Source organism: Helianthus annuus, chromosome 8 (genome assembly GCF_002127325.2).
Source record: "Helianthus annuus cultivar XRQ/B chromosome 8, HanXRQr2.0-SUNRISE, whole genome shotgun sequence".
NCBI lineage: Eukaryota > Viridiplantae > Streptophyta > Magnoliopsida > Asterales > Asteraceae > Helianthus > Helianthus annuus.
This window is the reverse complement of record NC_035440.2, coordinates 10,680,345-10,695,808: the sequence shown is the minus strand read 5'-3', so window position 1 is coordinate 10,695,808 and position 15,464 is coordinate 10,680,345. Positions and strand designations below refer to the sequence as shown.

The 15,464-nt window shown below is 32.4% G+C and overlaps 1 protein-coding gene across 2 annotated transcripts; it reads left to right on the top strand.

Annotated features, from left to right (window-relative positions):
• Positions 1-320: 320 nt before the first annotated feature.
• LOC110872028 (lipid phosphate phosphatase 2) lies at positions 321-5,905 on the top strand. 2 transcript variants are annotated; one of them, XM_035976426.1, is made up of 9 exons: positions 321-508; positions 609-674; positions 2,106-2,339; positions 2,438-2,525; positions 3,639-3,748; positions 3,843-3,933; positions 4,642-4,830; positions 4,910-4,969; positions 5,525-5,905. In XM_035976426.1, exons 2-9 carry the CDS (start codon positions 636-638, stop codon positions 5,716-5,718), a joined length of 1,005 nt encoding a protein of 334 aa, XP_035832319.1. In that variant the 5' UTR covers positions 321-508; positions 609-635; the 3' UTR covers positions 5,719-5,905. The 2 variants fall into 2 exon arrangements, with proteins under 2 accessions (XP_035832319.1, XP_021976478.1); XM_022120786.2 differs by having other exon boundaries at positions 321-512.
• The last annotated feature ends 9,559 nt before the right edge of the window (positions 5,906-15,464 follow it).

Below are 15,464 nucleotides of genomic sequence, written 5' to 3'. Positions count from 1 at the left end.
ATGTGTCATGTTCTATCCTGAGCCCACACAGATTTTCGTCCCACCGTGTGTTACGCCAGAGAGTGTTCAGCTTTTGTGGTGACACAACGTCTGTCAAGTGGCAGTCGGCAGTATGATTTCCCAAGGAACGTCCAAGCCAAACTCTGAAGCCAGCAAGACAACGGGGTTCTCCAATATACAAGAAAGTCGGTGTTCAAGAAAAAAAAAAAAAAAAACTAACATAAGAGTTAAAGTATTAAACCAGACAAGTACATAGAGTTGAGGGTTCCTAGGTATCACTATACAAAATTAAATCTTCTTGGAATATCAGAAGATTCCAAGGCCAAATCGTGTTGTTGACTGGCTCCACCCGACGATCCAGCAAACCCCCTTAACCGCCGTCCAGTAAACAACAACATCAACTATTATTCATTCTTCAGCCAATCAGACATTCATTGCTCCTTTGACTTTTAGTTTGACATTTCCCTTGATCACACCGAAGAATTTTCTCAGTTGATTCTGACCATTTGCAGGTAACTAACTCTCTCTCTATTTCAATCTATTTAACCATTTCTTTTTCTTCAACTTTCATCCATTTTGCTTTGTGTTTTTTCCGATTAATCTTTTAGTTAATCAGAAGTTGAAGGATTGTTATTATGCCGTGGAATCTATCGTTTTTGAAGAATATGTTTCAGGTTAGTAGGGTTTCACTTTTCTCAACTTTTTGCTGTTTTTTTTTTTTTTTTTTTTTTTTTTTTTTTTATGATTTCCTTTTGTTACTCTTTTTTGGGGCTTTTAGTGGAATCTGGTGATTGATTATGGTTTATGAATAGTGTTATGGTTGGGGTGCAAACGAGCCGAGCCGAGCCCGATCCCAACCAGGCTCGAGCTCAAGCTCGTTTAACGTTTAACGTATGAAAGCTCGAGCTCGGCTCGATTTGAGCTTTATTTCTAAAGCTCGAGCTTGGCTCGAAGGTAACTTTTCAAGCTCGAGCTCGATAAGCGAAGCTCGGGCTCGTTTACTAAATGAGCTTGTTTTTAGGCTCGAGCTCGAGCTCGTTTAAGCTCGGCTCGTTCGAGCTTTTTTTCGAGCCGAGCTCGAGTAGCTCGGCTCGTTTGTACCCCTAGTTTAAATTTAATTTTGTATATGTTAGATTGTGGTTTTGTGCACATATTCAAGTCTTTTTTAATCTAATAATTATTATATAGAATATATTAGTTTGAGTTTATAATTAGGAGTTATAATTAGATTAAGTTTCCTCTGTACTTCTTATGCTCGTTGTAATCTTATAAATAGTTGATCAATACTAATATACGATACATAATGAGGGAATTTCACTATTCTGTATGGTACTTGTCCGGCTGTAAACGAACCAAATGTTTGACGAACAGTTCCTGAACCGTTCGGCGGGAAGTTTGTTTTTGTTCGTTTTTTTATTAAACATACGAACACGAACAAGAAGTTTCGTTTGTTTAGTTAAATGAACGAACATGAATAGATGCCGCGTTCGTTCATTTATGTTTGCGAATGTTAGGTAACGTGTTCGTTATTGTTCGATAGTTCATTAGTGTTTTTAGTTTTTATATTTTATTAAAATACTTCAAAATTCCGACAAATAGAGTATTTAATAAGTGTCAGTGTATTATATATTCTGTTCATGAAGGCTTGTTTGTTTTTGTTTGTTTCCATTTGTGTTCACGAACATTAGTTTGTGCTCATTTGTGTTCATCAACGTTCGTTTTCTTTCGTTGCTTAAAATTAACACACAGACAGAAACGAACACAAACAAGTTCAATTCCTTAACAAACGCACACGAACATAAAATCTCATTCAATAAGTGTTCATGAACACATATATTTCTTAACAAACGAACAAGAACAAGGTATTGTTCGTGTTCGTTTGGTTCGTTTGCAACCCTAAGTTGTCCCCCTTGTTTGACTATCTTTCTCTTATCTCTAGCGTCCTGCCTCGGGGACACATTAGACGTATATCTATATGTATATATTGATTAGGTTTTATATCATATATGTTTGATATGTGATTCAAATATGATCATCTAGCAACTTTCTTACAACACACGACAATGACCATATGTATATATAATATATCTATATCCGCATTTCAGAACGGGCAGGATGGCAGAGTCAGAGAAGTTGATCTCGGGGCCTTCTACATCAAATCTCATGGAACTAAACTCGCGAAAAGTCACAAGCACGATTGGCTTATCCTCGTGCTACTCGCATTTATAGAAATCGGTTTAAACATCATACACCCGTTTTACCGGTTTGTCGGCAAAGATATGATGACAGATCTTAAATATCCAATGAAGAGTAACACTGTTCCCGTATGGTCTGTTCCTGTAAGTTCTTACATCATTCAGTCTGCAAATTTCTTCTTTAATCGGTTTTACGCTTTTATCCTGAACTTGCAGTTGATGTTTTTGTTTTGTTTCGACAGATTTACGCTGTATTGCTGCCTATTGTCGTTTTCACGTTCTTTTATTTTAGGAGGAGAGATGTTCATGATCTGCACCATGCCATTTTAGGTAACGAATTTGTTTGTGTTCGCTCGTTAAGTTTAGGTAACGAATGCAAATGACGTTCATGAAGGTAATTGAAGCGCAAATAAACGTTCATGAACACAAATGAAAATAACGAACACGAGTACACGACACAAAGGAACGTATATTTATTTTTGAATAAATTCTGTATGTTCCGTCACAAATATTACGTAGATCCACCTGTAGTATACTAACCTAATGTTTATTAAATAATTTAAATAAAATACAGTACACTAACATTTATTAAATATTTTTATTAGTGGGAATTTTGAAGTATTTAAATAGAGTAAAATGCACGGATAGTCCCTGTGGTTTGGTGAAATTTCATCTTTAGTCCCCAACTTTTCAGAATTACACTCTTAGTCCCTGTGGTTTGACAAGTTGTTACTCGGATAGTCGGATAGTCCCTAAAGCGGATGAAGGTTACTCGGATAGTCCCTGTGGTTTGACAAGTTATTACTCGGATAGTCCTTGTCATTTCACACCTACTTAACCAGAAAAACTAACCTCCATCCGCTTTGGGGACTATCTGAGTAACAACTTGTCAAACCACAGGGACTAAGAGTGTAATTCTGAAAAGTTATGGACTAAAGATGAAATTTCACCAAACCACAGGGACTATCCGTGCATTTTACTCATTTAAATAACAAATATGAAAAATTAAAACCCCAATGAACTTTCGAACATAAACGAAGATGCTACCAAACGTTCACAAACATAAACGAACACGACCATGTTCGTTCATTTAACAAAATGAATGAAATTTCTTATTCGTGTTCGTTCATTTATTAAACGAACGAACACAAACGAACTTCCCGCTGAACGGTTCACGAACTGTTCATTGAACGTTCAGTTCATTTGCAGCCCCAGTGGTCGGGTAACAGGTCAAAACGGGTTCTGAGCAATACGAGTGAGTCAAAACAGGCTGTTTAAAAAGTATCAGTTTGGTTCGTGTCTAAACAGGCTGGATCAAAACGGGATCGGTTGAAATGAGTCATTTTACAAGGGTGTTTGATTGTGTTTCGAAAGTGATTATGTGATTATTTCATTTTTAAATTATCAGATAAATAAAATCATAACTTATTTATGTTTCTGCAGGTCTCTTGTTTTCCGTTCTTATAACCGGAGTCATAACAGATGCTATAAAAGATGGAGTTGGACGTCCACGACCTGATTTCTTCTGGCGATGCTTTCCAGACGGAATAGACGTACATAACATTTTCCCACACTTTTAATTAACATTAAATATTAAATTATTTTTTCCAACTTAAATCTATAACATGTTTATAATATATATTACAGAACTATGACAAATGGGGTGATGTCATATGTCATGGTGATGACAAGGATATACGAGAAGGCCATAAGAGTTTCCCGAGTGGCCATACTTCATGTAAGAAATGTCAATCGCATTTTAATGTTACTGAAAGAGGTGCCAAAATGGGCGGGTTTGGTAACGGGTCAAAAACACTGTAAATTATATGAGCATGTTGAAACGAATTGGGCCAACCCGAAACACTTTTTTTAAAGTAAAATACCATTTCGTTAGGTTTGGCTAGTTTTGCGACTTTTGCCCAGAGGTTTGTATTTCCGCATCTGGATCCAAAAGGTTTGAAATCCTGCCAATTAAACCCGTCTCGTTAAATCCATCCATTTTTCTCCGTTAAGTCAGGGGTCTTTTCGTCTTTTTTGTTAACTTAAAGGGTAATTAGGTCTTTTGAACACTTGTACATGAAGTAAAAAAAGACCAAATTGCCCTTTAAGTTAACAAAAAAGATGGAAATACATCCGACTTAACGGAGAAAAATGGATGGGAGTTAACGAGCTGGATGAAAATGACAAGATTTTAAACCTTCTGGATCCAGATGCATAAAAATAAACCTTTGGACGACAGGCGCAAAACTAGCCAAACCTCAAGGATGAAAATGGCATTTTACTCTTTTTTTATAAATAGTTATCATGCACTAAAAGTATACTTTGGGCAACTTTCGACATGTTTAACCGTCTATGTTCGAAGTGCTACATATAGATACTGAAATCTTAATAACATAATGTAAATCGACCCATCAACATTAATTAATTAACCGTATGAGTTTTGCAGGGTCTTTTGCAGGTCTTGGGTTTTTGGCATTGTATATGGCGGGAAAAATTAAAGTGTTTGATCGTCGGGGGCATGTAGCGAAACTATGCATTCTCTTTCTTCCTTTGCTTATGGCATCTCTTGTTGGAGTTTCACGCGTGTCTGATTACTGGCACCACTGGCAAGATGTGTTTGCCGGCGGCATTTTAGGTTCGTTTAAAAAATTAAAATTGCTTAAACTTAAGTTTAACTGTTTGACTCGATCTTAACGTTCGTTTTTCCTTTTCAGGTTTAGTTGTTGCCACAATGTGCTATCTGCAATTTTTTCCAGCTCCTTATCATTCTGAAGGTAATATGTTCGGCGTGTGTATATATATATATATATATAGGGGAGGACTATATAGAAAACCCTATATATATATATAGAAAACCCAACCTCCCGACATTCTTCTTTTTGAAAAAAATAACACATGTAATATACATGTTTTTAAGAGTTTTGGGCCAAAAAAATCAAAAAAGCGCCGAAGGAATGATTTAAAAAAAAAATCAGCAAGTTTCTGTCTTTTGTGCCTAACACATGTTAGGCAACCGGACATTGCTGAAATTTGTTTATTTTTTTTAAAAACATCCCTTTGGCGCTTTTTTGTTTTTTTTGGCCCAAAACACTTTAAAACATGTATATTACATGTGTTATTTTTTTCAAAAAAAAAATGTCGGGAAGTTGGGTAAAAATGGGGGGAGATTTGAGTTTCCAGAGTTTCCTAAAATTTTTAGGGTTTTTTGTCTAGCATTACCCTATATATATATATATATATATATATATCAATATTTTGGACCGAACGTTTTTGGATGTTAGTTTTGGAACGGATTATAAAGTTACAGTTCATATACCTTTATTTTTCAGGGTGGGGTCCATATGCGTATTTCCGAGCATTAGAAGAGACGAATTCCCGTTCAACAGTAGGTCACCCTGCGGATGGGGTCCATATGCAACCGATTGAGATTCAGGATTTCAATCAACAGTCAAGGCGAAATGGGACGTTCAGACAGGTATCGCTCTCTGACCCGATGCAAGATGTAGAGGCGGGAAAAATGTGACCATTGCGTAATCTTTTTATTCATGTTATTAGGCGTTTTGATCACATTTGTTTGTTTGTTCATAAAGCTGCCAATTCCTGTATAGATTTCATCTAATCTCTGTACTCTAGTTGAGGTAAAACTTATGGCATTGTCATCTTCTTTATGCTGTACTTTTGTTGCTAGCGTGCGTGGAAATAGTTGTTCATATCAGTGGCAGGCCTAGGAATTTTTTTCATGGGGTCGGGAATTTTTAGGATTGGTTGGCTATTGCTATATATTAAATTATTTTTTGGTCCAATTCGGGCCGGGTTTGTTTATTTCATCAAGGTTTAAAGTTTAAACAAACAATTTAACTTTCAAATGTCAAATGGGCTAAAAGACATTTAATTTATTCTTTGGGCTTTAACAATTTATTGATAAACATGGGCTTGATTTTTTTATTTGTATTGTTGTGTGCTTAGATATCTTTCGTATTTGTTATTTAGATTATACTATATGTTTAGAGTTAACTTCCATTTTGCTCCCTGTGATTTGGTTATTTTAACGGTTTTGTTACAATAGTTTAAAAATAGTCATTTTGCTCCCTGATTTTTCTAACTTATCGTCATTTTGCTCCCCGTCTCTGTCTCCATCCAAAAAATCCATTAAATAGAAGGGTATTTTAGTAATTTTATAGATGAAAGAAACGGTATGTAAGTCTTTTCACCTAAATAAACCTATAACTATTTACATGTATATAAGTAATTCTTTCCTGATTCCCCATCTTTCCAACCACTCTTTCTACCGGCCACCACCATCCACAACCATCCACCACCACCTGCAACTACCACCTGCCAACCACGACTCCCGTGACTTTTAACTAAACGTTTTAATTGAGTTAGACCCAGGGAGTAAACTAGCGAAATACCCCTACTTTTAATTGAACGTTTAAACTGATGGTTAGAGCCAGGGAGCAAACTGCCGACAAACTCGAAAGATCAGGGAGGAAAACGACTATTTTTAAACTATTGGAACAAAATCGTTAAAATGACCAAACCACAGGGAGCAAAACGAAAGTTAACTCATATCTTTATATTTAAAAAAAATAAAATTCAAGTTATTTTTTCAGGTTGGTGTCAAAAATTTGCGAGGTCATTTACTCTTTTTCAAAATTTCATAGGGGTTGGTGTCAAAAAATTTCATAGAGAGATCAACCTTTTTTACGTTACTGAAGTATGTATTAAAAGATAGAGTTAATTGCCATTTTAGTTCCTGTGGTTTAGGTCATTTTGCCAGTTTAGTCCAAAGGTTTCATTTTTAACATCTGGATCTAAAAAGGTTTCATCGTTACCATTTTGGTCCAACTTACTTAACTCCATCCATATCTGTTAAGTCTGCCAAGGGCATTTTTGTCATTTCATTTAAAAGAAAAAGCAATAAAGAAAAAATGGTTAATAAAAAGAAAAATGAAATGACAAAAATGCCCTTGGCAGACTTAACAGATATGGATGGAGTTAAGTCAGTTGGACCAAAATGGCAACGATGAAACCTTTTTGGATCTAGATGTTAAAAATGAAACCTTTAAACTAAACTGGTAAAATAACCCAAGCCACAGGGACTAAAATGGCAATTCACTCTCAAAGATAAGTTCACAAATGTAATTTTTTTTAAAACAAAAATTCTAACAAGTTTTTTTTAGCTAGATTTGGAATAATGAAGCCCATTTATGTGTGCCCCCTTTATACGTGCGGTAATATATAAAGTAGTTTTAATACAAGGGCGACCTTGGGCTACAAACAAGTTTGGCTGACTTTAATGTAAGCTTGTGCTCAGCTCGATAGCTTGATAAGTCTTTATTTTGCAATATTGAATTGGTTCGAAAAGCTTGAACACATCCAGAGGGGTACATTTCATGCAGACCCAAATTTAAATAGAGAACAACACGATAGATTTAGCGGATAAAGAAGAAATTTAATACAATAGGTATGGATGTTTATGCACGGTGACTAAATTCTTTATTTTGCAATATTGAGATTGGTTCGAAAAGCTTGAACATATCCATGACCCAAATTTAAATAGAGAACTACACGATAGATTTAGCAGATAAAGAAAAAAATTAATACAATAGGTATGGATACACGGTGACTAATTTCTTTATTTTGCAATATTGAGATTGGTTCGAAAAGCTTGACTATATCCATGACCCAAATTTAAATAGAGAACTACACGGTAGATTTAGCAGATAAAGAAGAAATTTAATACAATAGTTATGGATATATATACACGGTGACTAAATTCTTTATTTTGCAATATTGAGATTGGTTCGAAAAGCTTGAACATATCCATGACCCAAATTTAAATAGAGAACTACACGATAGATTTAGCGGATAAAGAAAAAAATTAATACAATAGGTATGGATACACGGTGACTAATTTCTTTATTTTGCAATATTGAGATTGGTTCGAAAAGCTTGAATAAATCCATGACCCAAATTTAAATAAAGAACTACACGGTAGATTTAGCGGATAAAGAAAAAAATTAATACAATAGGTATGGATACACGGTGACTAATTTCTTTATTTTGCAATATTGAGATTGGTTCGAAAAGCGTTAACATATCCATGACCCAAATTTAAATAGAGAACTACACGGTATATTTAGCGGATAAAGAAAAAAATTAATACAATAGGTATGGATACACGGTGACTAATTTCTTTATTTTGCAATATTGAGATTGGTTCGAAAATCTTGAATATATCCATGACCCAAATTTAAATAGAGAACTACACGGTAGATTTTGCGGATAAAGAAAAAAAAAATAATACAATAGGTATGGATACACGGTGACTAATTTCTTTATTTTGCAATATTGAGATTGGTTCGAAAAGCTTGAATATATCCATGACCCAAATTTAAATAGAGAACTACACCGTAGATTTAGTGGATAAAGAAAAAAATTAATACAATAGGTATGGATACACGGTGACTAATTTCTTTATTTTGTGATATTGAGATTGGTTCGAAAAGCTTGAATATATCCATGACCCAAATTTAAATAGAGAACTACACGGTAGATGTAGCGGATAAAGAAAAAAAATTAATACAATAAGTATGGATACACGGTGACTAATTTCTTTATTTTGCAATATTGAGATTGGTTCGAAAAGCTTGAATATATTCATGACCCAAATTTAAATAGAGAACTACACGGTAGATTTAGCAGATAAAGAAGAAATTTAATACAATAGGCATGGATGTTTAAACACGGTCACTAAATTCTTTATTTTGTAATATTGAGATTGGTTCGAAAAGCTTGAACATATCCATGACCCAAATTTAAATAGAGAACTACACGGTAGATTTAGCGGATAAAGAAAAAAATTAATACAATAGGTATGAATACACGGTGACTAATTTCTTTATTTTGCAATATTGAGATTGGTTCGAAAAGCTTGAATATATCTATGACCCAAATTTAAATAGAGAACTACACGGTAGATTTAGCGGATAAAGAAAAAAATTAATACAATAGGTATGGATACACGGTGACTAATTTCTTTATTTTGCAAAATTGAGATTGGTTCGAAAAGCTTGAATATATCCATGACCCAAATTTAAATAGAGAACTACACGGTAGATTTAGCGGATAAAGAAAAAATTTAATACAATAGGTATGGATACACGGTGACTAATTTCTTCATTTTGCAATATTGAGATTGGTTCGAAAACCTTGAATATATCCATTACTCAAATTTAAATAGAGAACTATACGCAGATAAAGAAGAAATTTAATACAACAGGTAATAGGTATGGATGTTTATACACGGTGACTAAATTCTTTATTTTGCAATATTGAGATTGGTTCGAAAAGTTTGAACATATCCATGACCCAAATTTAAATAGAGAACTACGCGGTAGATTTAGCGGATAAAGAAAAAAATTAATACAATAGGTATGGATACACGGTGACTAATTTTTTTATTTTGCAATATTGAGATTGGTTTGAAAAGCCTAAATATATCCATGACCCAAATTTAAATAGAGAACTACACGGTAGATTTAGCGGATAAAGAAAAAAATTAATACAATAGGTATGGATACACGGTGACTAATTTCTTTATTTCGCAATATTGAGATTGGTTCGAAAAGCTTGAATATATCCAAGACCAAAATTTAAATAGAGAACTACATGGTAGATTTAGCGGATAAAGAAAAAAATTAATACAATAGGTATGGATACACGGTGACTAATTTCTTTATTTTGCAATATTGCGATTGGTTCGAAAAGCTTGAATATATCCTTGACCCAAATTTAAATAGAGAACTACACGGTAGACTTAGCAGATAAAGAAAAAAATTAATACAATAGGTATGGATACAGGGTGACTAATTTCTTTATTTTGCAATATTGAGATTCGTTCGAAAAGCTTGAATATATCCATGACCCAAATTTAAATAGAGAACTACACGGTAGATTTAGCAGATAAAGAAGAAATTTAATACAATTGGTATGGATACACGGTGACTAATTTCTTTATTTTGTAATATTGAGATTGGTTCGAAAAGCTTGAATATATCCATGACCCAAATTTAAATAGAGAACTACACAGTAGATTTAGCGGATAAAGAAAAAAATTAATACAATAGGTATGGATACACAGTGACTAATTTCTTTATTTTGCAATATTGAGATTGGTTCGAAAACCTTGAATATATCCATTACTCAAATTTAAATAGAGAACTACACGCAGATAAAGAAGAAATTTAATACAATAGGTAATAGGTATGGATGTTTATACACGGTGACTAAATTCTTTATTTTGCAATATTGAGGTTGGTTCGAAAAGCTTGAACATATCAATGACCCAAATTTAAATAGAGAACTACTCGGTAGATTTAACAGATAAAGAAAAAAAATAATACAATAGGTATGGATACACGGTGACTAATTTCTTTATTTTGCAATATTGAGATTGGTTCGAAAAACTTGAATATATCCATGACCCAAATTTAAATAGAGAACTACACGGTAGATTTAGCGGATAAAGAAAAAAATTAATACAATAGGTATGGATACACGGTGACTAATTTCTTTATTTTACAATATTGAGATTGGTTCGAAAAGCTTGAATATATCCATGACCCAAATTTAAATAGAGAACTACACGGTAGATTTAGCGGATAAAGAAAAAATTTTATACAATAGGTATGGATACACAGTGACTAATTTCTTTATTTTGCAATATTGAGATTGGTTCGAAAAGCTTGAATATATCCATGACCCAAATTTAAATAGAGAACTACACGGTAGATTTAGCGGATAAAGAAAAAAAATTAATACAATAGGTATGGATACACGGTGACTAAATTCTTTATTTTGCAATATTGAGATTAGTTCGAAAAGCTTGAACATATCCATGACCCAAATCTAAATAGAGAACTACAAGGTATATTTTGGGGATAAAGAAAAAAATTAATACAATAGGTATGCATACACGGTGACTAATTTCTTTATTTTGCAATATTGAGATTGGTTCGAAAAGCTTGAATATATCCATGACCCAAATTTAAATAGAGAACTACATGGTAGATTTAGCGGATAAAGAAAAAAATTAATACAATAGGTATGGATCCACAGTGACTAATTTCTTTATCTTGCAATATTTAGATTGGTTTGAAAAGCTTATACATATCCATGACCCAAATTTAAATAGAGAACTACACGGTAGATTTAGTGGATAAAGAAAAAAAATTAATACAATAGGTATGGATACATGGTGACTAATTTCTTTATTTTGCAATATTGAGATTGGTTCGAAAAGCTTTAATATATCCATGACCCAAATTTAAATAGAGAACTACACGGTAGATTTAGCGGATAAAGAAAAAATTAATACAATAGGTATGGATACACGGTGACTAATTTCTTTATTTTGCAATATTGAGATTGGTTCGAAAAGCTTGAATATATCAATGACCCAAATTTAAATAGAGAACTACACGGTAGATTTAGCAGATAAAAAAGAAATTTAATACAATAGGTATGGATGTTTATAAACGGTGACTAAATTCTTTATTTTGCAATATTGGTTCGAAAAGATTGAACATATCCATGACCCAAATTTAAATAGAGAACTACACGGTTGATTTAGCGGATAAAAAAAAATTTAATACAATAGGTATGGATACACGGTGACTAATTTCTTTATTTCGCAATACTGAGATTGGTTCGAAAAGCTTGAATATATCCATGACCAAAATTTAAATAGAGAACTACATGGTAGATTTAGCGGATAAAGAAAAAAATTAATACAATAGGTATGGATACACGGTGACTAATTTCTTTATTTTGCAATATTGCGATTGGTTCGAAAAGCTTGAATATATCCATGACCCAAATTTAAATAGAGAACTACACGGTAGACTTAGCAGATAAAGAAAAAAATTAATACAATAGGTATGGATATAGGGTGACTAATTTCTTTATTTTGCAATATTGAGATTCGTTCGAAAAGCTTGAATATATCCATGACCCAAATTTAAATAGAGAACTACACGGTAGATTTAGCAGATAAAGAAGAAATTTAATACAATTGGTATGGATACACGGTGACTAATTTCTTTATTTTTTAATATTGAGATTGGTTCGAAAAGCTTGAATATATCCATGACCCAAATTTAAATAGAGAACTACACAGTAGATTTAGCGGATAAAGAAAAAAATTAATACAATAGGTATGGATACACAGTGACTAATTTCTTTATTTTTCAATATTGAGATTGGTTCGAAAACCTTGAATATATCCATTAATCAAATTTAAATAGAGAACTACACGCAGATAAAGAAGAAATTTAATACAATAGGTAATAGGTATGGATGTTTATACACGGTGACTAAATTCTTTATTTTGCAATATTGAGGTTGGTTCGAAAAGCTTGAACATATCAATGACCCAAATTTAAATAGAGAACTACTCGGTAGATTTAACAGATAAAGAAAAAAATTAATACAATAGGTATGGATACACGGTGACTAATTTCTTTATTTTGCAATATTGAGATTGGTTCGAAAAACTTGAATATATCCATGACCCAAATTTAAATAGAGAACTACACGGTAGATTTAGCGGATAAAGAAAAAAATTAATACAATAGGTATGGATACACGGTGACTAATTTCTTTATTTTACAATATTGAGATTGGTTCGAAAAGCTTGAATGTATCCATGACCCAAATTTAAATAGAGAACTACACGGTAGATTCAGCGGATAAAGAAAAAATTTAATACAATAGGTATGGATACACAGTGACTAATTTCTTTATTTTGCAATATTGAGATTGGTTCGAAAAGCTTGAATATATCCATGACCCAAATTTAAATAGAGAACTACACGGTAGATTTAGCGGATAAAGAAAAAAAATTAATACAATAGGTATGGATACACGGTGACTAAATTCTTTATTTTGCAATATTGAGATTAGTTCGAAAAGCTTGAACATATCCATGACCCAAATCTAAATAGAGAACTACAAGGTAGATTTAGCGGATAAAGAAAAAAATTAATACAATAGGTATGCATACAGGGTGACTAATTTCTTTATTTTGCAATATTGAGATTGGTTCTAAAATCTTGAATATATCCATGACCCAAATTTAAATAGAGAACTACATGGTAGATTTAGCGGATAAAGAAAAAAATTAATACAATAGGTATGGATACACGGTGACTAATTTCTTTATCTTGCAATATTTAGATTGGTTCGAAAAGCTTATACATATCGATGACCCAAATTTAAATAGAGAACTACACGGTAGATTTAGTGGATAAAGAAAAAAAATTAATACAATAGGTATGGATACACGGTGAATAATTTCTTTATTTTGCAATATTGAGATTGGTTCGAAAAGCTTTAATATATCCATGACCCAAATTTAAATAGAGAACTACACGGTAGATTTAGCGGATAAAAAAAAAATTAATACAATAGGTATGGATACACGGTGACTAATTTCTTTATTTTGCAATATTGAGATTGGTTCGAGAATATATCCATGACCCAAATTTAAATAGAGAACTACACGGTAGATTTAGCAGATAAAAAAGAAATTTAATACAATAGGTATGGATGTTTATAAACGGTGACTAAATTCTTTTTTTTTGCAATATTGGTTCGAAAAGATTGAACATATCCATGACCCAAATTTAAATAGAGAACTACACGGTTGATTTAGCGGATAAAAAAAATTTAATACAATAGGTATGGATACACGGTGGCTAATTTCTTTATTTCGCAATATTGAGATTGGTTCGAAAAGCTTGAATATATCCATGACCAAAATTTAAATAGAGAACTACATGGTAGATTTAGCGGATAAAGAAAAAAATTAATACAATAGGTATGGATACACGGTGACTAATTTCTTTATTTTGCAATATTGCGATTGGTTCGAAAAGCTTGAATATATCCATGACCCAAATTTAAATAGAGAACTACACGGTAGACTTAGCAGATAAAGAAAAAAATTAATACAATAGGTATGGATACAGGGTGACTAATTTCTTTATTTTGCAATATTGAGATTCGTTCGAAAAGCTTGAATATATCCATGACCCAAATTTAAATAGAGAACTACACGGTAGATTTAGCAGATAAAGAAGAAATTTAATACAATTGGTATGGATACACGGTGACTAATTTCTTTATTTTGTAATATTGAGATTGGTTCGAAAAGCTTGAATATATCCATGACCCAAATTTAAATAGAGAACTACACAGTAGATTTAGCGGATAAAGAAAAAAATTAATACAATAGGTATGGATACACAGTGACTAATTTCTTTATTTTGCAATATTGAGATTGGTTCGAAAACCTTGAATATATCCATTACTCAAATTTAAATAGAGAACTACACGCAGATAAAGAAGAAATTTAATACAATAGGTAATAGGTATGGATGTTTATACACGGTGACTAAATTCTTTATTTTGCAATATTGAGGTTGGTTCGAAAAGTTTGAACATATTAATGACCCAAATTTAAATAGAGAACTACTCGGTAGATTTAACAGATAAAGAAAAAAATTAATACAATAGGTATGGATACACGGTGACTAATTTCTTTATTTTGCAATATTGAGATTGGTTCGAAAAACTTGAATATATCCATGACCCAAATTTAAATAGAGAACTACACGGTAGATTTAGCGGATAAAGAAAAAAATTAATACAATAGGTATGGATACACGGTGACTAATTTCTTTATTTTACAATATTGAGATTGGTTTGAAAAGCTTGAATATATCCATGACCCAAATTTAAATAGAGAACTACACGGTAGATTTAGCGGATAAAGAAAAAAATTAATACAATAGGTATGGATACACAGTGACTAATTTCTTTATTTTGCAATATTGAGATTGGTTCGAAAAGCTTGAATATATCCATGACCCAAATTTAAATAGAGAACTACACGGTAGATTTAGCGGATAAAGAAAAAAATTAATACAATAGGTATGGATACACGGTGACTAAATTCTTTATTTTGCAATATTGAGATTAGTTCGAAAAGCTTCATATCCATGACCCAAATCTAAATAGAGAACTACACGGTAGATTTAGCGGATAAAGAAAAAAATTAATACAATAGGTATGCATACACGGTGACTAATTTCTTTATTTTGCAATATTGAGATTGGTTCGAAAAGCTTGAATATATCCATGACCCAAATTTAAATAGAGAACTACACGGTAGATTTAGCGGATAAAGAAAAAACTTAATAC